The 25,833-nt window shown below is 39.6% G+C and overlaps 1 protein-coding gene across 2 annotated transcripts in view; it reads right to left on the bottom strand.

The window, feature by feature from the left end:
• Positions 1 to 25,833, bottom strand: part of TOP1 (DNA topoisomerase I) — a 91,721-nt gene that overhangs the window by 39,773 nt on the left and 26,115 nt on the right. For both annotated transcript variants that reach the window (XM_039227073.1, XM_039227074.1), the window contains 5 exons: positions 20,805 to 20,907; positions 6,908 to 7,031; positions 5,701 to 5,756; positions 2,131 to 2,226; positions 1,084 to 1,159 (listed from right to left, as the gene is read on the bottom strand). In XM_039227073.1, coding sequence (XP_039083004.1) covers positions 1,084 to 1,159; positions 2,131 to 2,226; positions 5,701 to 5,756; positions 6,908 to 7,031; positions 20,805 to 20,907 — 455 coding nt within the window. The remainder of the gene's footprint in view (positions 1 to 1,083; positions 1,160 to 2,130; positions 2,227 to 5,700; positions 5,757 to 6,907; positions 7,032 to 20,804; positions 20,908 to 25,833) is intronic.

Here is a 25,833-nt window from a genome sequence, read left to right as displayed (position 1 = left end):
AATCATGCATTCATTTAAAGCACTGATAGTGTCTGGCACACAGTAACCACCTATTACATTTAATTTTAATTATTATCATTTTTACTACTACTATAATAGATTACACTCTTAAAACTCATTGCTCCTTACTATCTTTACTGCTCATACTCTGATGTGCTAGTGACTTAATAATTGTGAATCCATTTTGCCCATGACCAGGGCCATGGCCAACCACAAATGCAGCAAAAGTGCTAAGAATTCACTCAACCCCTTCTAAATGCAAGCTGTAAGACTCCTGTGATCTTCTGACATCTTTCCCTTGAATTACTTGCTAATAATAACTCTTTAGTATAAGAATAGGAAGTGTCAAAAGAAGGAACCATATTATTTTATTTTAAATCTACCACAAGCATAAAACAGAGGCCCTAGAAAAGTACTTGTGATGAGCTGAGATTTTAAAGAAGGTGCTAAGCCAGGAGAAGGAGGGAGGAAGAGCATGTGTGTTCCAGACAGAGGGAACAGCATGTGCTACACAAAGCTGTGAAGCACAAAAGAATCCAGTGTGGAAAAGAAACAAAGGAGGTCAGTGTGGCTAGAACAAGCTAAACTAGAGAAGAGGCACAAGATGAAGGGAGGCACCAGATGCAGGGGCCAGATCGGGAGGAGCTGTGGTAAAGAGCTTGGATTTCATCATATGTCCAAGAGGCACCCATTAAAGGCCTTTAAACATGGAGAGTTACCCAAAGTGAGTGGTGAGCAAGCCTTGATACATGTAAGAGAGTGCTAAAAACATTCCTTAGGGAAAACTCTTGTGGGCTGTAAGCCAAAGTATGATTTCTTGTTAACGTTTCCTCTGCAGGTATGAAGACAGTATAGTTTCTCCAAGAATGTCAGCTAGCAGCAAAGCTATGGGTAGACATGCACGAAGGCTAAGAAAAAGATCTTAAAACTCAAAGCGCCATAGTCACTGTTGCATGCCTTTCTTAGCGTTTCCTCTACGAAAGACCAATAAACTCCTACAACTCACCTGCCTTCAAAAGTTGTTTTATGGAAAACTCCCTAAAACAAACCCAAGCCTCTAAGGGCCACAGTCTCTTTACTAACCTCTTCTTCCTCCAGTTTTCGTTTCTTCTCTTTCTTGAGATCTTCTGTTTTAATTTTCTTAGGTTTATAATCAGCACTACAAAGGGGAACATGAAAATGCAATTAACACAACTTTGACTCAGTAGTTCTCACCAAAAGGATCAGGACCTCCAAACTCCTGGAGGCTTCTAAAGCCAGCATGACTGTTATTCTTGGCTGGACATTCTCATAGTCAGAAGAAGAGAAAGTAAAGAAGGCATGAATAAGGACCAACAGTTACAGTCCTACACAGAACAAAACAATTTCTGTTTACACAGGCCTGGGAGAGATTGGGGGGGGTGGAGGGTTATACCACTAGAAGGTACAAGTCTGGGGACCAAATGCCCAGTGCAACAATGGCTACAACAAAGTAATACCTAGCTGGAAAGGGGAGGAAAGAAATACTGTATGTATTCTAAGTGAATACAAATGGGTTACCAAGTATTTTCCCTCCTTTCTTTCTACCCACTTTCTATCATAAATCCTTTGTAGATTCCAGGAGTATACGAAGCTATACAAGACTGAAAATAATGAGCAGAACTTAACCTCACTGAATCTGAGAAAGAGGTACACACAAGCCTCAAATAACTGTTTTAAAAGCAACACTGAAACTTCACTTAGAATACATGGACAGGCACAGATCCTAGGAAAAATCGCTTAACAATGGTAACTTATCTGTGGTAGGTGATAATAAATTGAAAGTAACTTAAATAATTTAAATGTTCTTGATGAATTCTATATTATTTGAAATTTTTACAATAAACAGGCATTACCTTTTAATATGATGAAATAATAAAAAGATAAATATATGTTTTGCATTAAGCCTCAGTCAGGTACACTACCTATTTGCTTAGAAAAGGCTCCATTTCATAAACCAAAGACAACTAAGCTGCCCAGTCCATTAATCACAAATTCCAAATGACTAAAGTCAATCAATGTCATTTTCCTGCATACTGGAGAGGCATATGTCACATTTATTGTTTAAACAAATTGTTTTTGTTTTCAAAAATCAAGGAAAAAAATACTCACTCATCCTCTTCTCGAGGTCTCTTTAACGGCTTTATATCCTCTTTAGGAGGAGCAAAATAGCCATCATCTTCAGGTTCATCTTTAATCCGTGGTGGACTAAAGAGGACAAAGACCAGTTAATCAGACTGGGAATGTCTATAGTTCGTTAAATGCTCTAAAGTAGGGATAAATCATCTCACTGAGTAGTAGTTAATGTAAGGATAACAACATGCATTGGTACGAATTATAAAGATTTTCACTTCCTTACACTTAATTCTCACTACAACCCTGTGAAGGAGATAGTACTGTCTGCATTTTACAGGTGAATAGGCAGTATCAAAATCTAGGATCAGGACTCCTTAATCTAAGTCAGTATTCTTTCTTACTGCATCTTCACTGCCTTTGCCAGATGACCCAAACCATAACACGAACAAGTTAAGTTGTTCCCTCACCTTACAGGAGGGATCTACTATGTATCTAAACCCACCAATGATCCCAACTGATTATTCTAGTACCCGAAGCTAAATACAGCTTTTACAAGGAAGGGAATAAAAATTTCTTCTCAAACTTGTACCTTACCTTAAAGTTCTAATGGAAAATAACCTTAGTTACATGGGAAAATACCTAAGCTGACATTACAACAAAAGAAGTGCATGTACTAAATGAGAAGAGGCCCAGAACAAACTGCAGCCATTCCAACCCAAATCTAGTCATTGTTCAACTTCCTCCCATGGTTTACTTAGTTGATACACAGGAGAGTGCCTTGCCCTTTTTTTGTTAAAACTTTTTGCCTTCTGAATATAAAAAGATGATTCTCTCAGACAACTATTTTGAACCAGAAAGAGGAAGGAAAAGGTAAAAAACAAAAACAAAAACAAAAACAAAACCCATGGGACCCGCAATCACCAAAACCTTGGGATGTTCCCTGGCCTGGCATAATTCGGCAGAACCTCACTGGTCACAAACCAAAACGCCAGCGAAGCTAACTCACTCAGTACAGGGAATGCCTCCCCATGAAACCATCTGTTTCTAAGGGGCCCAAGGGGTGGGCACCCAGAGTCAGCTGCCAGGAACAGTCAAGATATTCACAGAGTTTCAATGTCACCCCCCTCCAACTCCCCAGGCATACTGGATCCCCTTGCTTGCAACAGAGTCTGAATGTTTAAACAGATTAGCGTTTCTTCCCTATATCTGCACACTCGTCAAATGCCACTCTCTACAGCTGGTTCCCCTCACCATAGAAATCACCAGCATAGGATCAAGAGTCCAGTATCTCCAAACACTTTGAACCAGAAGGAAAGAGACACTACCATTTACCCAACTAGTTAAGTAAATGCTAGATTCTAGTACTATCACGGGTGAAGTTAACAACATGTGGGGTTACTAGGCCTGAAGAAAGAACTCATAAAACAATTTACCAGAAAGCTGTGTTCTACCCAGTAAAACATCTGGATTGGTCCACAAAGACAAACATGTAAGACAGCAAGCAGTCTAGCAAAGTGAAAATAGAGATCACAGCCTAGAAGGCTGTGTTCCTAATCTAACATGGAATTCCTGAAACAAAATCCTGGATTACATACCAAGTTCAGAGTCTATTCATATCTTAGTGTTAGTTTAATAAAAGTCCTAGGTGGTCTCCTGGCAGCAAATAGCAACCCTGTACTCACTTTGAGAAATCAGAACACCTAGGGAAGCTTCCAGCTCTACTGCTTCTTGAATTGCATTATTCTGCATTCCTAGAACAGTTACAAAACACGCCTGAAGAGGGCACCTGCTCCTTCTAGTCTAGGGACTCAAAGAGTACATGTCAGAATTTTCAAAAACGTTCTCAAATGAAACTGAAAGTTCAAAGTTTCAAGGAAGCAAAACTCTCCAACACTTTGTTCTAGTCAATACGCAAACCCTTCCACCAACTCTCAGGAAAACCATTCTGTCATTCAATGAAGCAAATGTGGATATATGATCATAAACTTTTTTTGAAACTAGAGGGGACTTTCATGCTTTTTTTAAGGAGCTGAGGTTGATGAAAAAAAGAAAATCAAAATGGCAAAAACAATACAGGAAAAGCAACCTCAAGAGTGTATGCATTTTCCTCTTCTTGAAAAGAGATCACATTATCTCTACTCAAATCTACACCAATCCCTAAATGGAGATTAAAGGGTGCATGGGTGGCTCAGTGGGTTAAGCGTCCGACTTCAGCTCTGGTCATGATCTCATGGTTCGTGGGTTCGAGCCCCGCGTTGGGCTCTGTGCTGCCAGCTAGCTCAGAGCCTGGAGCCTTTTCAGATTCTTTGTCTCCCTCTCTCTCTGACCCTCCCCTGCTCACACTGTCTCTCTCTGTCAGAAATAAATAAAACATTAAAAAAAATTTTTTAAATGATAATAAAATAAAAATAAAATAAGACAAAATGTAGATCAAGTAAGCTTCTACAGATGAGCCTCAGAATTTGGCAGTCCCCCAGCTTATCCACAGGGGGTATATTCCAAGACCCTCAGCAGATGCCTGAAACAGTAGAGTAAGTATATACAATGTTTATTCCTATACATACATACTTGCAATAAAGTTTAGAAGTTAGGCACAGCACAAGATTAATAATAATAATAAAACAGAACAATTATAACACACTATAATAAAATTTATATGAATGTGGTCTCTTTCTCACTCAAAATATCTTACTGTACTGTACTTGTCCTTCTTATGATGATGTGAGATAATAAATGCCTATGTGAGGGGATGAAGTGAGGTGAATGATGAGGGCGCTGCGGCATAGCATTAGGCTACCAGTGACCTTCTGACAATATGTCAGAAGGATTGTCTACTTCCTGGACGTGGCTAAATGAAACCACAGAAAGCATAACTGCAGACAAGGGGGGGGGGGGATTACTGTATTACTAAGGAGGAATTCAGAGATTCCCCCCCTCCCCCAGGAAATCCACAATTACTACTGACTGAATATGAAGTTTCTTTTGGGGATGATGAAAATGCACTGAAAGTGGGGTAGGGGGAAGCTGTACAATCCTGTGAATATACTAAAAACTAATAAACTGTATACTTTTTTTTAAAAGAAATTTTTAATGTTTATTTTTGAGAGCACGTGTGGAAGAGAGAAAGAGAGTGGTGTGGGGGGGGGGGGGGCGAGAGAGAGAGACAGAGACAGAGACAGAGAGAGAAAAACAGAATCTGAAGCAGGCTCTAGGCTCTGTCAGCATAGACCCCAATGTGAGGCACAAACCCACGAACCATGAGATTATGACCTGGGCCGAAGTTGGATGCTTAACCAATTGAGCCACCCAGGTGCCCCCCAAACTGTACACCTTTAAAGGGTGAATTTTATGTTATGTAAATTATATCTGAATTTTTAGAAATTTCTCCCTGTCGATCTTCTCCACTGAAAATGGCCTTCTGGAGAATGTGCTGGTTAGTTTCACTAAATGACACTTTGGAAATGCTCCAATTGGCTTAGAGCAAGTGCTCTCACTACTGACCTCCTTGGAAACCTAGAGGTGGCCAAGTCAGTATATCTTATTTAAGTTCAGACAACACTACAACATGCATAGCTGGCCAAGAGAAAAGTAGCAGAGGAGTCTTACCTAGAGAAGCCATTTTCCTTCTCCTTTTTTATTTTTGCATCCCCAGAGGCTCTAACCTGAAAACAATAGTAACTGATTAGTACCTTGAAAAGACTAAATTTGAAGAAGCCTCGCTCTTATTTGAGAACATGTGGCCCCAATTCTTGATCGCACTGACTTATTATTAGCAAAACTGAGAAGGTGAACTAAAGGTCTTGACATTTTCCTAAGACTCATTTTTTACAGTTCTTCAGGGTGAATTATCCAGTTTACTAAGAAATGTTTCCTTTCAAAATTTTTTACCTTTAAATGATGGCAGGTCCCCCTCCCTCAATAAGCATACTCCACTTTTCAAGGATTAGCCCTTGGCAGTGCATAGAGCAAATAAAAAACAAAACAAAAACAACAAAAAGGAATAGTCTATTTCCTGCCTTTTCTGATTTAGTGTATTCACATCCCCCTCTCCACTTCCCACTCAGTCTTTCAAAATTTTTCACATACAAAAAGATACATACACGTATGTATGCACATGTGCACACACAGACACCAATATAGTATCTCTGGAAGAATACAAAATAATAGCCGGTAGAGTGGGCTGCCTCCAGAAAGATAAAGATGAAGTACAATGAGCAAGAGGCGAAGGAAGGTGTAATTTTCATTACATTCCCTATTTCATATTGTCTGAATTTACCAAATTCCAACATTATTTTCTCCAAAACTAAAATAAAAATGATTTCTTTTTTAAGTCTATACAGAGTACCACCGATTTGCAGCCAGATGAGCCTAACCATTTTCAGGTTTGTTTGTCCTGGTTATGCTGGAACCAAAAGCCACAAAGGGCACCAGCATCATTAAGTTTTTACTCAGGAAGGACCTTCATTCAAGAGAAGACCAACATGGCATTATGCCTTCTCCCCAAAACAGAATTTTCCTCATGAAAGAAAATTGACATTTCCAGAAACCCTACATTCTTCATTTATCCACTTGCCATTTAAAGTAAGATAATGATATGGATAGATTTGGTTCTGTGAAATTCAGTGGTAAAAGGCTTTGGTTTTCATCGCTTAAGACTGTGACTGACGCTGAAATCTCCTGACAGAGACCTTTTCACTCAAAGGCCAAGGGATCTTACTATGCAACGAAGGTACTTTCATTACCTGCTTTTAGAGATAAAGAAAATAAAAAGTACATCTCACAGCTCTTCCTTCCTCATTGGAAAGTTCTATACCTTTTCCTCCTTTCGCTTTTCCTTGTCTCTGTCTTTGTGTTTGTCTTTATGCTTTTCTGAACTTCCATCTTTGTGTTTGGTTTTCTCCTTTTCTTTGTGTTTCTTTTCAGAATCTTTATGTTCACTGTAAAAAAAAAAAAAAAAAAAAAAAGACACAAAAAGTTAGCAGGGACCATATAGTAGGGACCATAAGGGTTCATTTCACAAGATCAACTCACAAGATACCCTAAGATAACATGAAACCATGGAAACTTCTAGTGCTTTAATTAATAGTCCTGACAGAAGGTTCAAGTAGAAGCTCTCGGCTACTGTACTTTATTTCTGTTTGATGTTTTTATTTTATCGAAGGAGCAAAAAAAAACCAAAGAGAAACAGAGTCCTTCTAAACATACCAGGACTTTGTGTTAAATGACTAAGAATACACAGGCTGGGCTTCTACAACATTCTATCAGCAAAAACTATGATGAAAGCTCCAAATTGAGCACTGACATCTGATATGAGAGAGTAGAAACAAATGACAAAAAAATGCGTTTGGTGACTCTGTACAGTGAACAGCCCAACACAGTAGATGTTTTCTGCTAGTTTTAATTAGGAAAGGCTTATCCCTTCTAAAAAAATTTTTTTAATGTTTATTTTTAAGAGAGAGGGAGAGAGACAGAGAGAGAGAAAGAGAGAGCATGCGGGGATGGGGGGGCAGGCAGAGGATTGGAAGCAGGCTTTGCACAGACAGCACAGAGCTTGATGTGGGGCTCGAGCTCATGAACCATGAGATCATGACCTGAGCAGATATCAAAGTTGGACGCTTAACCCACTGAGGTGGCCCAAGGCTGGTCCCTTCTAGAGGGGGCTTATAAACCCTATTTGGTCTTTTCTTCACAATAAGAAAAGGCCCAGCTAAAAAGCAAAGACATGTCCTGTGCTAAACGTTTAAAGCCTTGCTTTTAAAGGGTTTTGAGGATGCAGAACCTTGATGATTCAGCTTGTTAGGCATCAGACTTCAGCTTAGGTCATCATCTGGCTCAGGTCATCATCTCTTGGTTCGTGAACTTGAGCCCCACATCGGGCTCGCTGCTGTCAGTGCAGAGCCCACTTCAGGTCCTCTATCCTCCACTCTCTACCCCCTCCCCTGCTTACACTCTAAAAATAAATATTTTTTAAAATTAATTTAAAAAGTAAGAGCTATGTGGACATACTGGAAACCACGGTAAAGGTACTATTCCTCTGGAAAACTAAATATGACATTACAAAGCAAGAGGCATTCAAGTGCTCATACCCTAGGGGCACCTCAGTGCTTCAGCTGGTTGAGCATCTGACTTCAGCTCAGGTCATGATCTTGGGGTTTGTGAGTTCAAGCCTGATGGGACTCACTGTGGTCAGCGCAGAACCTGCTTCAAATAAATCCTCTTTCCCCCTCTCTGCCCCTCCCGTACTTGCACTCTCTCAAAAATTAATAAAAACATTTTTTAAAATGTTCATACCCTAGGATCTAGCTCCTGGAAGTTTCTTTTTGGGAAATAACATTACATAAAGGTGCTGTAATTTGTGAGCCCTACAGATATATACAGACAACGTCTATGACCACAGATGGGAAAAAAAGGAATATATAAAATGGCTGCAACTGTATAAAAACATGCATGTGGACAAAAACTAAAGAGCAATAAGCAAAGGTTACAGTGGCAGAACACTAGATGACGGTTTTCTTCAGTGTGCAGGGCAGGCCATTTATGAAACCTGTTTATTACTGCACCAACCAATATCTTCCACAAGTCAACAGAAGGAGCGTGAAATCAAATGTTATGAACTGGGGAGGACACCTTAAGATGCAGGACAGTGGCAGCAACCCCAGCTGACAGGAACAGTCAGGTAGCATCGGCTCCTGCCTTTCCCGCCACCACACACTGCATTTCTCATCTGTCACATTTAGCCTTCAGCCCAGAAAAAGGAGATTTTTACCAGCAATGAGCTCTTTAGGCTATGTCCATCTCATGAAGTTTGTTCTAAAGAGATTTGGCCAGCACACCTGGCTATACCAAAGACCAAAAATAGAGAAACAAATGATGGCATCCAGTTAGGGGTGAGGCATAGAAACTAGATCAGAAGAGCATCTTCTGCCACACACATCTCTGTGCACAAAAGGAGCCTCAACTTGAGATAGGCATTTGGGTGATAAATATGCAGAAGCTTTATGAAATCTAGCCAGGAAGACAGGGGGACTAGTAGAAACAGGACTACAGGGTTAGGTAGATCCAGGGACTGTCAGATGAAAGAAAACAATGCCAACTTTCTCTTGTTTATATACTCCTCCATGTTGCTCTCATTAGGTTGTTATTTAGATGTGCCACACAATGAAGTAACAAGTTTCTCCATGGGCAAACTTTCTTTTAACTCACGGGGGCTGAGCCTAGTTCCGGTGTGCCTGGAGGCATATGGTGACCCAGTGTCCCACCATGCTTCCTGTGCTCAGCAGGAGGAGGAGGTCACTCTCCATTAGTGTGTTCTCATGATCAGCTTTTACCAAGATGCAATGTTTTACCAAAATATTATTCTTTACTTTGTACAAAAATGGCTCCCAACTGCATTAACACTCTTACTTCCAGTTTTCACTCACTTTAAAATGACTGACCAAAGAGCAAAGAGGCCAAGATTGCCATGGACTCATCAGGAGCTTACACGTATGAAATCACATGACAGCAAACTGTGTGAGCTTACTATTCTATTATACAAGCACTGTAGTTTTAGTGTTTTTTAAACATTACTTATAAGAGGAATGAATGGCCATCTACACACCTTTTTGCCTAAGAGCAAACAGTTTGGAACAATTACATCCATAATACCTATGGATAAATACCTCCCCACATACACAGTAAGAAAAACTCCCACTTTGCAAAGAAGCATTGTGCTTGGCGTTTTCACATACATTTTATTTCATGCAATCCTCACCTGTGAAGTGGATTTTATTATCCTCTTAGACTGATGTAGAAACAGAGGAGCCAGTGTTTCAAAGTCTAATTCAAAGTTACAATGTTAGAAAGAAGGGAAGTTGGGATTTAATTCAGGATTTCCATCTCCAGTTCAGAGTACTTTCCATTAAATCAGTACCATTACATATCCATGAAATTGATACCTACTACTTGAAGTAGACTGGTATTAGGGACAAATGCACAGCCAGTCTGAGATTTGATATAAAGTCAAAACTTTATTTTACCATCAAGGAGAAACTTTCTAGAATAGAGATCTTGAATATCTGAAATGATTAGACCCCTGGGATAAGCTGTTCCTTATTTTGTCTTCTGATGAAACTATAAATGATTGATTCAGGAATCTACGTTTAGGAACACTCCATCTTCCTTTCTTTCCTTTTCACTTTCCTTTCTTTCTCAATGAAAGTAATTCCTAGAAAGAACATGTCTGTTTCGCTAAGAAACTGGCTTTCTGGCCTTTTGGCCATCACAGCATGGGAACCTACCTGTAAGTGTACACACAGCCCTCCAGTTTTCAGCTTTGCTGTTCATTATCATACCAAACAGAGATCAAGGAAAAGAAGTCAGCAAACAACAAAGCAATGTGACAGTACCCAGGCCACCCCCAGGAAAGTGAAAAAAGTCCGTACTTCCTCTGCCTACATAACCAAAGGGACATCTATTTAGGAAATTCAAAGTACCTGCTAGGCAGTACCCCTTTTATAAGTCATAATTAATCAAAGAGCAGAATGAGATGGGAACTACTGATGTGACTTTCCAAAAGAAAACTCCCTCTCCTCCATTCCCAATTGTTTAGATGCAAGAGAGCAGGTAAGGATTTTGATACTAAGTGCACTCAGATGATAATTCAGACTTGAGAACACCTTGTTACCACAAGGCAACTCATTATAGACTGTTAAACAATTTGGGTTTATGGAGCCCTGAACATAAGGCTAACAAGTCTACTTGTCAGGTGCTATTCCCGTCCCTGTCTCCAGAAACAAAACAGCATGCTGGAGTGCTACCCCCTCATCCATAACTCCCATGCTGGCAGGAGTGCTGGCAAAAAGCAAGATCCAGTGTCAATCTTTCTTGGGAATCTACCTGAAGTAAATGGCAAATGCAGGTGGGGGTCAAAGACCTGTGATACAGAAGCATGGGTGAGGCTGTGCCATGGAAGGTTAGAAGCAGGATGTGGCCAGTGGTAGAAAAATGAAGCAAATTTGGGACCAGTTAGACTGACTCATCGTCACTGAGGCTATCCTAACATGGACCTCTTTTTCCAAAAGGGTTAAAATTAGTTTGATTTTCATGGCGGCTTAACAAGCAGCATCTTTTTCCACTGATAATGAATTGATGGAAATTGTGACTAGTGTAGAAGAGGGGTTCATATGTTGACCCCTTGTCTTGAGAGAAGTTACCTTTATCTTTATTCTGATCCTGCCTACGTTTCCACACGTAATAGCCATAATATATCAGGGGCACCTGGGTGGCTCAGTCAGTTATAAGCAACTGACTCTTGGGTTTTGACTCAGGACATGATCTCACAGTTTCATGAGTTCAAGCCCCACATTGGGGTCTGCGCTGGCAGCACAAAGTCTGCTTGGGATTCTCTCTCTTCCTCTCTGCCCCTCCCTGGCTTGCACAATCTCTGTCTCTCTCAAACTAAATAAACTTAAAAAAAAAAAAAAATAGACACAATATGTCAAAGTTACAAAATAGGTTTTAATACAACTGGAGGCTATAATACTGGCTAATTCAGAGGCAGTAAACAGATGAAGGAAACACTGAAGAAGCTTCAGTGGATTGACATAAGAGAAATAAACTGGAGAGAAAGGCTTACTACTGATAATAGTAAGAAACCCAAATATCTGGGGGAAAAAATGCATTTTAAGTTTCGTCTGGGGCACCTGGGTGGCTCAGCTGGTTAAGCGTCTGACTTCGGCTCAAGTCATGATCTCACAGTTGGTGAGTTCAAGCCCCACATCAGGCTCTGCGCTGACAGCTCAGAGCCTGTAGCCTGCTTCAAATCCTGTGCCTCCCTCTCTCTCTGGCCCTGCCCCACTCATGCTCTCTCTCTCAAAAATAAACACTAAAAAAATTTTTTTAATATATTAAAAAGGAATGAATTTAGTCTGGGTGCCTGAGTTTATCTGTCAGCTGAGTGTCCAACTTCAACTCAGGTCATGATCTCACAGCTCATGAGTTCGAGCCCCATGTTGGGCTCTGTGCTGACAGCTCAGAGTCTGGAGCCTACTTCGGATTCTGTGTTTCTCTCTCTCTCTCTGCTTCTCCCTACTCACACTCTGTCTCTCTCTCTCTCTTTCAAAAATAAACATTAAAAAAAAAAAAGAAAAAATTAAGAATGCGTTTAGTCTGGGATACACTAGAACTTCTGTAATTCTCACATTTTGGATGAAATATTAATAATATTAATTTCACCATGAGAACCCTGGGAAAGAAAGCACAATTATTGGCTAAGTACAGTGCCTCCTTGGCTCAGGGCCCCTGTCTGTCTGTGGATTAGATCCACCACACTAGCACAGCCTGGACAACCAAAAGTCAATGCCAAAGAGAACAAATGGAAAGATTCAAAGCCACATCTCCAGATGCTACAAGAAAAAAAGTAACCTGTGCTACACTATTTTTAAAGTGACAGTGAAACCTTTGGTCTGTGACTTCTGTTGGAGCTGAGCAGACAACAGAGAAAGCTGACCAGGGTTCTAAGGCACTGAGGCAGAAGTATGGAAGTAGGGAGATGGCTGCAGGAAGGCATCTTTAGGGGAAAATAACAATGAACTTTTGTCTGATATTCTGGGAAGCTAGGACGCTGGCAATGGGAAACCATTTAAATGTGTTAAAGAAAACAGAAACTGTCTGTCCTGTCACCCATAAAAATACTTAACAGATACTTAACAGAGCGCTAGTGCCATCCACCCTTCCAAGCAGTTTAAATCCTCGTAACAAAACTCTGAGATAAGTATTAGTATCTCCATTTTACAGATGTGGAAACTGAGACACAGAAAGCTTAAGAAACTCATCAAGGAACACCTCAAATGACAGGTCATAAGGATTTAAACTCAGGCAGTCTAGCTTGAGTCAGGCACTCAACTGCTGTTACGTGATCTCTCAAACAAAACAAAAAAGAAAGACTGCTAGGTACAGAGGAGGCTTTCTAACTTCTGAGAACAGGACTTAGCCATTAATGGCTAAGAGAACAAACTCATCCCCACTACTGGGCCATTCCTCAAGGAAGGAGAGCATAGCAGAATGTAGCCAATGGAACCACAGGAATTCCTATGGGAGAGCCTAGAAAGCTTCAAAGCTGTGAAGGGAGGACCTTCGTGGCTCCTTTAAGGAAAGCAGGCAATTATGGCTTAAGTAATGTTTGCTAAATAAAAAATTCCAGGTAAATTCAAAAGTTGTCTCTGGATAAAGAATGCAGCAGTTTCTGAAAGCCTCTAAGAAATGAAGATTTCCTCATGTACCTCACCATTAGAGGTTACTAAACAAAATCACAAGAATTATCAAAACTTCATGTTGAATCAAATTTTATAAATTATTTATAGACTGCTCATGCCATTTGTGACCAAGTCCTGTATCTTCTTTTATCAACTGTTTTCAATGGCTTCTAGCTTCCTTCAGAATCAAGTCCCAACTTTGCAAAGATAAATTTAATAGTTTTGCCTCAAGCTCCTTTTTTGGGCCCCATTTTCTATCCCACCTTCTATTAACCCAGTGTCTACCTAAAGGGATTCCTTCCAGAGCAAAGCATATTAGACTGTCCATGTTTGTGTAAAACTCTTCTCGCTGTCTGAATTGCCATCTTTCTAGTCATCACCTTCCCTTGTCAAGACCTTAACCATCTTTTAGTGGCTAGCTCAAATTCTCTTCCCACCATGAGATCTTTAAAAATAAATTATTGCAGTTCATTATAATAGGGTTAGATATGATTGAAAACTAGGGCTCCAAAGGGGATGTTATCAATAACTACTAAACTAGATTCAAAGATTACCAAAATTAACAGCTCTACTGTATCTGAATGATCCTCTACCAGGACTTATGGTAACCACCACCACCACCCCCAACTTTTAGTATGTTAAAGTTTCCAAAGACCTTTTTATCTACAAGATTCCACTGACTGGTTTCTCCCCACAACAAACCTCAAAGACTTACCAAACCAATACTGTTATCAACAATTGACCAACATGGAAAACAAGATCCAGAAAGAAGTTAAATGGTTTGAATCAGGACATACAACTAGTAAATGTAGGACACACAGTAAATGATAGAACCTAGGCTTTCAACTTCTATTTTTTTGTGTGCTTGTCACTGAACACTGACTCCTACTTAGGTTAACTGTCCATTGCCCGCAGACACGATCATCTAGGGACCTGCAGATAAGTGCTAGGGCTTTGGCAAATCGCTCACAAAAACGAGCAAAACGTCTTTTAAATTTGATCCCTTTAAGAAAAACTTCCCCTAAGAACTGATTGCTTAATTCCAGTGCATTTTCCTAAGATCCTACATTCTCTCAATTCTAATTCAGGTACAGTTTGAAACGGAAGGGAAAGCACAACCCAAAAGCATCCTTATCCTCAGATGTTTCTCACACTGACTGTACAAATTAGCACTGCCAACATGGCTGGAAAAGCACTTCCTTTACTATTTCACAGCAGAGCTTTTCTATCTTCCCTGGCTTTCCACAAATTTGTCACTCCAGCCTGAGTGCCAGGCTTAAAGTTGGCAAGAGACGCAGTCAAAAACTAGCTTGGGGGGGGGGGGGGGGGGGAAACCTAGCAGGAAGAAATCTTATTTTTCATATATGATGGCCGTTTATCTCTAAAACCAACCCCCCCAAACACACACAATTGCTTTTGATAATGTTTACATAAGAGGTCTAGTAAAGAGAATTTATGGCTAAGAATGCAACTTTTCAAGAAAAATATCTGGTGAGATCCTACAAGCCCAGTGACTCCTCAGCATCTAGACAGGATATTCTTTTTGTTTCTTTTGACAGGATATATATAGTTTTTAAAAAGACCCAAAGTGCTAAATAGTAAGGCTAACAGAAAGAAGCAGTGCCAGAGATAAGTAATAGAAGAAATTATTTTTACTTGACTTTGGTATAAACTCTTCCTGTGTTATTATGGGCCAAAAAGGTGATGGGGTTTTCATAAGGTCAGAGTTTAATGAGATTAATACTTCTGTTACCAAAACCTTCAGGGATTTGGGGCCCAAAGATAAAGAGGCAGTGCCTGAAAGATCTGGCATTTTAAAACCTGAGCTGCCAACTACTGTATAAGAGTTGCTTGTGTTAACACAGTTCAGCTATACAACTGACCTTCCTTAGGAAGGAGATCTTTTTCTTTTTACTGGAAGGAGTAACGCAGTGGGGGAAAAACACAACAACTCAGAAGTCCTGGTCTCTTATCCTTGCTCTGCTAACACATCACCATGTGACTTTGGGCATGTCACTCAGACTCTTGACCACACAAAGAGATAAGATGGAATGATCTTTCATACCCTCTCCCTTATTTTGTACCTTAAGAACAGTACAGGAGAATGTACATGAATAAGATGGGATCTCCTGAGGGATGGATCCTCATCCCATTCTGTCTCGGCAGAAAGGCTGGTTTCCCTTTCTCTGGCATTCCAAGTATGTAGCACATGTTACTGTGTGGGAGAGAGAGCTCTCCTGGAGTTGGGTCCTAAGTTTAGTCTAATGAGAAATGATTGATGCTAATATCTAACAGAAAAGGAACAATCATGGCAAACTGATCAGTGAATACTGGGATAAAATGAAGCAGTTTTTAAGAGAACATGTTAATAAACTTTAATTATTCTGGGCTTCTGCTACAAAGGAAAATGGAGAAACCCAATACTATGAGAAAGACCAGAAGTCACTTCAAAAAAGGAACACAAGACTGAAACAGGGGTGCCTGGATGGCTCAGTCGGTTAAGCATCCAACTCTTGATTTTGGCTCAGGTCATGACCTCACGGTACATGAGTATAAGCCATGAGTCAGACTCCCCACTGACAGCACAAAGCTGCTTGAGATTCCCTCTCTCTGCTCATATGCTCTCTCAAAATAAATAAACTTAAAAAAAAAAAAAAAAAGGGAACACAATGTACAGGATTTTAATGAAATATAAATATATAACTAATTCACTTGCTTCGTTGCAAAGAGGTAGTATGTCAGTAGAGGTCAAAACAAGAAGTATTTAAAAGTCTGCTTACAACACATCATCTAGTTAGACTGTCTTAAACTTACCCACATGTGAATTAGAGATCCAGGGCTAGATTTAGTCATGTGTAAACAGAAACTAGGGCCAGGTTTTTCAATGCCTCTTAGCAAAGAGGCTATAATTTCTTAAGCTTTTTGGAAAAAATGAAGAATATATTAAAAGGTACAAATGAATTTGCCTAGGCTATAATCTTGGAATATTATGCTTGATAGATGTACAAAAAACACCTCATATTAGTGAAACAGTTCACAGTTAAAGAGCTTTCACAGTTAAAGACTCCCCCTCTAAGTCCCCTCTGAAATGTGTACTGATATGCAGGAACTGAAGAGGAGTTGAGGAAGGTTAGATAACCTAATGAGCAAGGTCAAGGGAGACCTAAGCAGAGGGACCAAGATGAGGCCTTCTAAACAGAGACAATTAAGCTACAATAGGCTTTCTAAGAAAAAGGACACCAAAATAATACACATTATTTTTAGAACAGATTTTGGTAAAACAGAACAGGGCCAAACCTATGTCCCAAAGCTTTTTATGCTACTTCTACCTAATCTTTTCTCCCGCAATGATACATTTTGGTTGGTGAAGTCAGATGCGCCTGAGAAAAAGGAATTCATCTTAAAAAGCTTGTTTTAAAAATTAACCTGGATTTTTTAAACTTGGGGGCGGGGGGCAGATTCATGCTAACATAGAAATTAGCATTCTTTAACAGCATATTTTTCTGGGGATGAAGTTCTTCATGCTCAAGGATTACCTCATTTTTTTGGTACTTCACATCAAGCAGCACAGTAGAAGCATGGCAGGCAGGATAAAAATACTTATTTCATATGAGCCAGCAATTCCACTCCTAAGTATTTACCCAAAGAATTGAAAGAAGGGACTCAAATAGATACTTGTACACCCATGTTCACAGCAGTGTTCTTCCCAACTGCCAAAAATGTACTAACAACATATCTACCAACAGAGGAAGAGATTTTTTTTTTTAAATGTGGTACAGACACACAATGGGAGTAGTATTCAGCTATAAAAAGGAATGGAGGGGCGCCTGGGTGGCTCAGTCAGTTGGACATAAGAATCTTGATTTTAGCTCAGGTCGTGATCCCAGGGTCATGGGATCGAGGCCTGTGTTGGGCTCTGAGCTGAGTGTGGAGCCTGCCTGGGATTCTCTCCCTTTCTCCCTCTACCCCATTCACATTGTCTCTCTAAAAAAATTTCAAAAAACAAAAATTAAAAAGGGAACCAAATCATGATATGTGACAGTACAGATGAACCTTGAAAACCATTAGATTAAGGGAAACAAGCCAGACACAAAAAGGATAAATATTTTGTGATTTTACTTACATGAGTACTCAAATAGGCAAATTCAGAGACAGAAAGTAGAAAAGAAGTTGCCAAGGGATTGGGGGGGGGCAGGGGAGGAGAGAATGGGAATGCATGCGTTAGTGGGTTCAGAGACTATTTGGGACAATGAAAAAGTTCTAGAGATGAACACTGGTGATTGTCGTACAATGCTGTAAATACACTTAATGCCACTTTGAAACCGCAAAAACACATTACGTATATTTTACTAAAGACACAGAAAAAACATGTTTGAAAAATGGGGGAGCCAGAGGGAACTATCTTGTAGAAGATTAAGAGTATGTGAAAAGAAGAGAAAAGATGGCAATTGGTGTACCCACAGGTCATCCACTCAATGATCCAATGCACCCTAGGTAAGTGCCAGCTCTCCACCAGAAACAGTACTAAGCCTTGAGGATGTAAAACAAAACAGACTTCAGCTCTGCTCTGAGAGACTTTCAGAGTCTAACAGGGAATACAAAGAAGTAAAGAGACAATTATAATACCAACACAACTTGGCAATTACTGTGATAGGAATATATTCAATGTGCCAGAGAGCACACTGAAGTAACATTCAATATGAGGGGGTAGGCACAAAGGATCCCTGAAAGAAGTAAAGTCTAAGCTGTAACTAAAAGAATGATAGTAGAGGGCAACAGAGTACTCGGAAACAGTAATCGCATATTTTAAGGCATATTTTAATAGCATATTAAATTCAAATGAGATTAGGGGTACCTGGATGGCTCAGTTGGTTAAGTATCCAACTTCAGCTCAGGTCATGATCTCATGGTTTGTGAGTTTGAGCCCCATACGGGGCTCTGTGCTGATAACATGGAGCCTGCTTCGGATCCTCTGTTTCCCTCTGTCTCTGCACCTCCTACGCTTGCACGTGCTTATTCTCTCTCTCTCAAAAATAAATAAACATTAAAAAAAAAAGAAAGTTTCACAAGACTGCATAATGGAACATGAGAGAAAAGTAAATGTTAAGAGAGGTAGCAGAGGGAGAGCCAGACAGAGGACTGCTACGTACACTGGAAGGAGGTTAAAAAATAGGTGGCCAGCGGGACGCCTGGGTGGCTTAGTCGGTTAAGCGTCTGACTTTCGCTTAGGTCATGATCTCGCGGTTCGTGGGTTTGAGCCCCACGTCGGGCTCTGTGCTGACTGCCAGCTCAGAGCCTGGAGCCTGTTTCAGAGTCTGTCACTCTCTCTCTCTCTGACCCTCCCCTGCTCATGCTGTCTCTCTCTCTCTCCTAGAAATTAAAAAAAAAAAAAAAAAACATTAAAAAAAAAAAGGTGGCCAGAAAGATGGAAAAGGACAAAAAGCAAGGGAAGTTGGTTTTAAGGAGAGCTGGGCCCAGAATATGGTATATCTCAGAAAATGCTCTAGGTGCCAAGAATCTGTATTCTGTTGAGTAGAATATTCTAGAAATTTCAATCCAATCAAGTTAGTTGGTAATGCTCAAGTCTTCTACATTGTAATGATCTTCTGCTTATACTATCAATTGAGAAAGACAACAAAATCTGACTATAAAATTGTCAATTTCTCTTTGTAGTTCCATCAGTTTTTACTTCACGTATTTTAAGGCTCTGATATTCATATATAGACATTTATAACTGTTATGCCCTCCTAACTGGCTCTTTTTTATCTTTATGAAATGAACTTCCTTATTCTTGGCAATACTCTACTCTCAAATCTACTTTGGAAGAGGTTAATATGGGCTGAACAACTATAAACTGAAAAAAAGACACAGGTGAACTGAGACTGGATTCAACTACTAAGATTAAATTCACCAGAGTAATGAACATGGAAACTAGATGATCAAATGGTAAGAAATGAGTGAGTGGTGGGGGAAAGACCACAGGAGTGGTAGAGGATACATAAAGCAATGTCTCCACTAGAGAAAATTAATCTGGTTATTTAAAAAAATTTTTCACATGTTTTTATTTTTGAGAGAGAGATAACGAGCAAGTGAGGGGCAGGGAGAAGAGGGAGACACAGAATCCAAAGCAGGCTCCAGGATCTGAGCTGTTAGCACAGAGCCTGAAGTGGGGCCCAAACTCATGAACCACAAGGTCATGACCTGAGCTGAAGTCGGACACTTAACTGACTGAGCCACCCAGCAGCCCCTAATCTGGTTATTTTAATGATTCATAAAGACTTACTCATAAAAGGAATTCATTATAAATATCTTAGGGCGGGACACCTGGGTGGCTCAGTTGGTTAGGCGTCCAACCTCGGCTCAGGTTATGATCACACACACAGTTCATGGGTTCGAGCCCCATGTCGGGCTCTGTGCTGACCACTAGCTCAGAGCCTAGACCCTGCTTCAGACTGTGTGTCTCCCTCTCTCTGACACCCCCCTGCTCATCCTGTTTCTCTCTCTCTCAGAAAATAAATAAAACATTAAAAAAAATTTTAAAAAAAAATAGAAATATCTTAGGGCGTCTGGGTGGCTTGGTCAGTAAAGTGTCCAACTTTAGCTCAGGTCATGATCTCAGTCTGTGGGTTCCAGTCCTGCATTGGGCTCTGTGCTGACAGCTCAGAGCCTGGAGCCTGCTTCAGATTCTGCATCTCCTTCTTTCTCTGCCCCTCCTCCACTCGCACTGTTGATCTTTACATTCCCTTTTAACAAAACTTAGGCCACTCTGGGAATATCATATAGCACTCTTCCCTAACAACTGCCTTTAACTTAAAATGGAAGCATAAGTCCTCAACAAGGGGTCCCAATATCCAAAAATATGCAAAGTCTTTGTGCTTAACCACTTGCTTGCTACACCAAAAAATGGGAGCAAAATGAAAATGAAAATATATTTCTGAGGCTTGAATCTCCAAGGGTAGCACTACTGAGTTTCATTTATTTTGACGGTCAGTGGCTTCCGTGAGAGCTGAACCCTTCTGATAATCTGATGAAACTAAAATCGCTCTCTCCAGGAAAAATCTCATATACCTAACCTTTGCATATGATTTCAGGGGCTCATAGACCATGGAGGCTCAAGGTAAGAATTTTTAATCTATACCTGTACAGAAAGAATACATATATCGAGTCTCCAATCTAGTCACACCTTTTATCAAAGCAAGTTCTCTGGACCTCATGTGTTAACAATGAATCCATAGCGAACTGAGTTAAAAATTGTATTTCTAAAGAAATATATATTGGAAGAGAATTCACCATACTTGCTTTGTAAATCTTGATGTGAACAGCCTTCCTTGTAAGGCCCAAATCATCAAGGCTACACTCTGCTTACTTTGCTATCCATGCTATTCACCTGTGGATCAGGTTAAGACCTATTCCAGGTGAGCTAAGCCACAGTCAAAGCACTGCCAAATGATGAGGGACTTGCTGTTTAACCCTTACCTGTTGCTATGCTTGGACTTTTCTCGGTCCTTCTCCTTGTCTTTCTTGTGTTCTTTGTGCCGGTGTTCTCGATCTTTATGTTTATCTTTGTGTTTATGAGAATCTGCAACCGTAAGAGATGAGTCAGTTAAGAGGAGTCATAAGCTATCTCCTGCCTAAGCAGTACAATGACACGATTCAATGGAAGGTAGCCATAACAGCACATTCCACTGGAAGGAAAGATTTCACAAAGCCGCCCAGACAAGGCATCCCATTACCCTGCCTCTAAAACCAAGACGTGTTACAAACATGAAGGGGAAATGGGAACAAATTCTACTGTAAAAGGAAGTAACAGTTTAGCATTCTTCTCCCTATATCTGGTACTATTGAGACTAAGTCATAAATGATACAAAAGGGTAAATCTTGAATATACACTCTCAAGATGAGATGGCTATCTATGTAAGTTCTGGAAAATCCAAACCTCAAGAGATATGTTTTTAAAATAACTTTAATGAAGTGTAATTTCTTTGCAGAAAAATACATACATTTTGAAGATACAGTGTGATAAGGCCAACAAACACATGCACAGGTGTAATCCCCACCACAATCAAGATTTAGAACAATCCCATCACCCCAAAAAGGTTCCCTTGTGCCCATTTCCAGTCAATCCTCATCATCCCCGCAGACCCCTCCTGCTGAAAGCAACCACTAATTTGCTAGCACTATGGATATGTGTCAAGTTTTATATAATGTAATCACATAGGATTTACAGTTGTGTCTGACTTCTTAGTGTGGTGTTTGACATTCATCCACGTTGCTGGATCTGTCAGCAGTTGGTTAAGATTTTGCTGCTGAGTGGAATCCCACTGTTATGGATATACTGCAATTTATTTATTCACTTGGTGATGTACATTTGAGCTGTTTCCAGGTTATTATGAATGAATCTGCTATGAACATTCATATACAACTCTTTTTGTAGACATGTTTCGTTTCTTTTGGGTTCATACTTAGTAGTGAAATCACAGGGTTACATGATAAGTATGTTTAACTTAAAATTTTAATGTTTATTCATTCTTGAGAAAGAGACAGAGTAAGAGTGGGAGAGAGGAAGAGAGAAAGGGAGACACAGAATCTAAAGCACATTCCAGCCTCTGAGCTGTCAGCACAGAACCCGACATGGGGCTCTCAAACCCACAAACTGTGAGATCATAACCTGAGCCAAAGTCGGACGCTTAACCAAATGAGCCACCCAGGCATTCCAGTATATGTTTAACTTTATATAAAACTGCCAAACTTTTCCAAAGTGATTGTACTATTATTATACATTTCCACCAATATGCATTAGAGTTCCAACTGCTATAAATTCTCTAACACTTAGTATTATCAATCTTTAATTTTAGCCATTCTAGTAACTATGTAGTGGTACCTCACTTGTTTTAATCCAGTTTCCTAATTAAATAACGGGCATCTTATCATGTGCTTATTGACCACTTATGTATCTTTTTGGTCAAGCATCTCTTTGAATCTTTCCTCATTTTAAAAACATTTGTCTTCTTGGGCATCTGGGTGGCTCAGTCAAGTAAGCATCCAACTCAGGTCATGATCTCACAGTTTGTGAGTTCGAGCTCTGCACTGGGCTTCACACTGGCAGTGCGGAGCTTGCTTGGGATTCGCTCTTTCTCCCTTCCCCATGTGCACATGTGCTCTCTGTTTCACAATAAAAAACTCTAAGTAAATAAATAACTATATATATAGTGGGGGGGAGAGTTTTCTAAGAGTTGTTTCTAAGAGATTACAATTTTTTGGTTTGATATACGTATTGTGAATCTTTTCTAGGAATTTCACGGAGGTAAGTCATAAGGTACATTTTTTTTTAATTATAAAGATGTCCAGTTGTTGTAGTGCCATTTCTTAAAGAGATAGCCCTTCCCCCACTGAATTGCCTTGGCCTATCTGCTGAAAATGAAGTGACCACATAATCTTAAGTCTATTTCTGGACTCTATTCTATTACACAAACACACACTATTTTGACTACTATAGTTTCACAGTAAGTTCTGAAATCAGGTTATAAAAGTACTTTAGTTTTGTTCTTTTTCAACATTGTTTTGGCTATTCTATGTCTTCTGCATTTCCATAAATGTTTTATATTCAGTGTGCCAATTTCCAAAAAGAAGAAGAAAAAAACAGCTGAGAAGTTTGTGTTCAAAGGACAATCTGGAGAGAGGTGACCTCAAAAAATTGTTATGTCTTTTGATCTGTGAACATGGTATCTCCCTGCATATTTATGTTAATGACTCTTAAATTTTACTGTGTATCAGAATTATCCTAAGGGTGTACTAAAAATGTAGCTCATTGGGGTCAGGTCACACCAATGTTGAATATGAACCAACTAGAAGTTTATGTACTGAAAACATATGTGGTGGTTTTTTTAAATCTGTCCAAGAGTCCAACAGATTCTTTGACACTTCTCTATTCAGTAAGTGTGGGCTTATTTTCTTCTCCTTGAGTATAAGCTAGACTTAGTAACTCATTCCTAAAAAAAAACAGGATAAAATGGAAAGAAATGTCAGTATGCGACTTTTGCCAGAAGGTCATACAAGGCACTGGATCTTTCTCCTTGCTCTGGGGGAAGCCAGGTGCCATACTGTTAGGACACTCAAGCAACCCTAGTGGAGAGGCCCATGCAGGGAGTGTGAAGCTCTAATAACAACCATGGGAGTAAACAATCTCAGAAGTAGGGCCTTCAGTTTCAGTTATGTCTTCAGACTTCTCCACTTTCATGACAGACCCAGAGCCAAATCCACCCAGCTAAGCTGCTCCTGGATTCCAGGCTCACAGAAACTACATGAGAAAACAAGTGTTTGTTGTTTTAAGCTGTAAACTTTGAGGTAACATGTTTTGTGTAACAATAAATAACTAATAATAACATACAAGCAATCTGTGTGCTCATCCCATTTCTGGCTCATGGCAAAAAAAAAGCCACATTTGGCATAACCCACTAAGCATGTATCCTGTGCCAGGCCCCAGGGAAGCAAAAATTTGATGATCATATCCCTAGCTATAAGAAGTTCTCACCCCACAGAGATGGAAAAAATAAAGTCATATGGTGTCAAAAAACAAAACAAAACAAAACAAACCCCCAGTAGAACCTAAACCCAATCTTCCACCTAGCACACAGAACCCCCTAACTTCTGTAAGTCTCAAGTCTAGAAATATAAAATGCTGAGTCAATCCAACACACAAAGGTGGTGGCCCCTGTTTACAACAGTAATAAATACCCGTATTATGTCTGCCCTAAACCAACAATTTACGGTTAAAACCACAATAATAACAAAACATGCCACCAGCACTACAATCTGGAATGAAATCTATGTGGTTTAATCTTGTTTATGGGTCAGATTTAACAAATAAGAAACAGAACATTAGGATCTGCTATTATGGCCAGAGTATGACAGGGACACAGTATTTAAAAAATAATAATACTTCAACACACATAAACAAATAATATTAAAAATACTAGAAGACACACCCAAATGTTAAAAGTAGCTATCTGTGGGTGGTAAACTTATGAGCAACCTGAGATTGTATGTTACTTTGTCTTGCTTCCCAATTTTTGCCCATAACAAATCACTTCTATAAGTAAAAAAAAAATAAGTTATTTTAAAAAATTACCAAGATTTGCCAAAAATCTGACACTCATATACACAAGGAAAAAGTAGTTTAATTCACTAAAAAGCACGAAACTTAAAAAAAAAAAAAAAAGTAAACTAAGTAAAAGATGAACTGAAGTAATTTCCAGGTAGGTTTCAGATACTATTCTACTGATAACATTACCTTTTTAAGGGCACAAAACTTCAAAACTGATTTTATAGCCAGGTCTCCAAGTCTTTTAAAGCAATTGCTAATCTAAAAACTCAACACCAAAATGTCTGGTAAGAAACCTAAGGCTATACAGCTAATAATCCAGTGACTCAAATAAGACTCAGGTCAAATATATGAACCCCAAGTGCCCTTAATTTCAAAAGAAGTTATTAGATATCTGCCATATCGATCATAGGCTCAAACTGTGCTATGTGTGAGGTGACAGGTACCAGAAAGTTTAATATATGGCAACTTCAAATATCTGAATGGCTATAGTATAGCTCCTCCACATGGCAGACTGGGTCCTCTGAGGAGAAATGACAGAGAGGTAAAACAAAATGAGACACCTACAGAATACCAAGAGTGTATAAACAAACAAAATTACCAACTGACAGAGAAATTGTAGAGATGCTCTACACCAGGTAAACTGATAGATAAATAATCTCTACAGATACATACAGAAGTACTTCCAGGTAAATGATGTCTGGAATTTGCTTTAAAATATCAAGGCAAGAGAGGCACCTGGGGTGGCTCAGTTGGTTAAGCATCCAACTTTGGCTCAGGTCGTGATCTCACAGTTTGTGGGTTCGAGCCAGCATCAGGCTCTGTGCTGACAGCTCAGAGCTTCAGATTCTGTGTCTCCCTCTCTCTCTCTGTCCCTCCCCCACTCATGCTCTGTTTCTCTCTGTCTCAACAATAAACATTAAAAAAAAAATTTTTAATAAAATATCAAGGCAAGAAAAAAATCTGGGGGGAGGTATGGGGAAAGATAAAACAAGACTAGCGAAAAGTTGACAGTTACTGAAATGGGGGCGTGTAAGATACATGGGGAGTTCATTATACTCCTCTCTCTACTGATGTTCATGTTTGAAACTTAATAATAAAAAGCTAAACACTATCTTTAAGCTGCTTCCCTTCCAATCCCTTATTTTTTATTATATAAGGATACCAGGAGAAGACTTGCTTAACCCAAGACAGGATTTGTGTTAAGGAGCAGTGAGAGCCTGATAGATAACATTAACCTAAGAGCCAGGGTGTCCTACTCCAAGGATGACAGGGAGCCACTTCAAGCATAAAAGGAACAAGATAAAAGCCGTACTTAAAGATTAATGGAAGGGCAATGTGAGTAGAAAGGTAAAAGCAAAATAACTAGCTAGTGTTTCTTAAGCAGTCTAGGAAAAAGTGATA

This window comes from Hyaena hyaena, unplaced genomic scaffold (assembly GCF_003009895.1).
Source record: "Hyaena hyaena isolate Hyena2069 unplaced genomic scaffold, ASM300989v1 scaffold_25, whole genome shotgun sequence".
Lineage (NCBI taxonomy): Eukaryota > Metazoa > Chordata > Mammalia > Carnivora > Hyaenidae > Hyaena > Hyaena hyaena.
The sequence above is the reverse complement of the archived record's forward strand: the minus strand, read 5'-3'. Positions and strand labels throughout refer to the sequence as shown.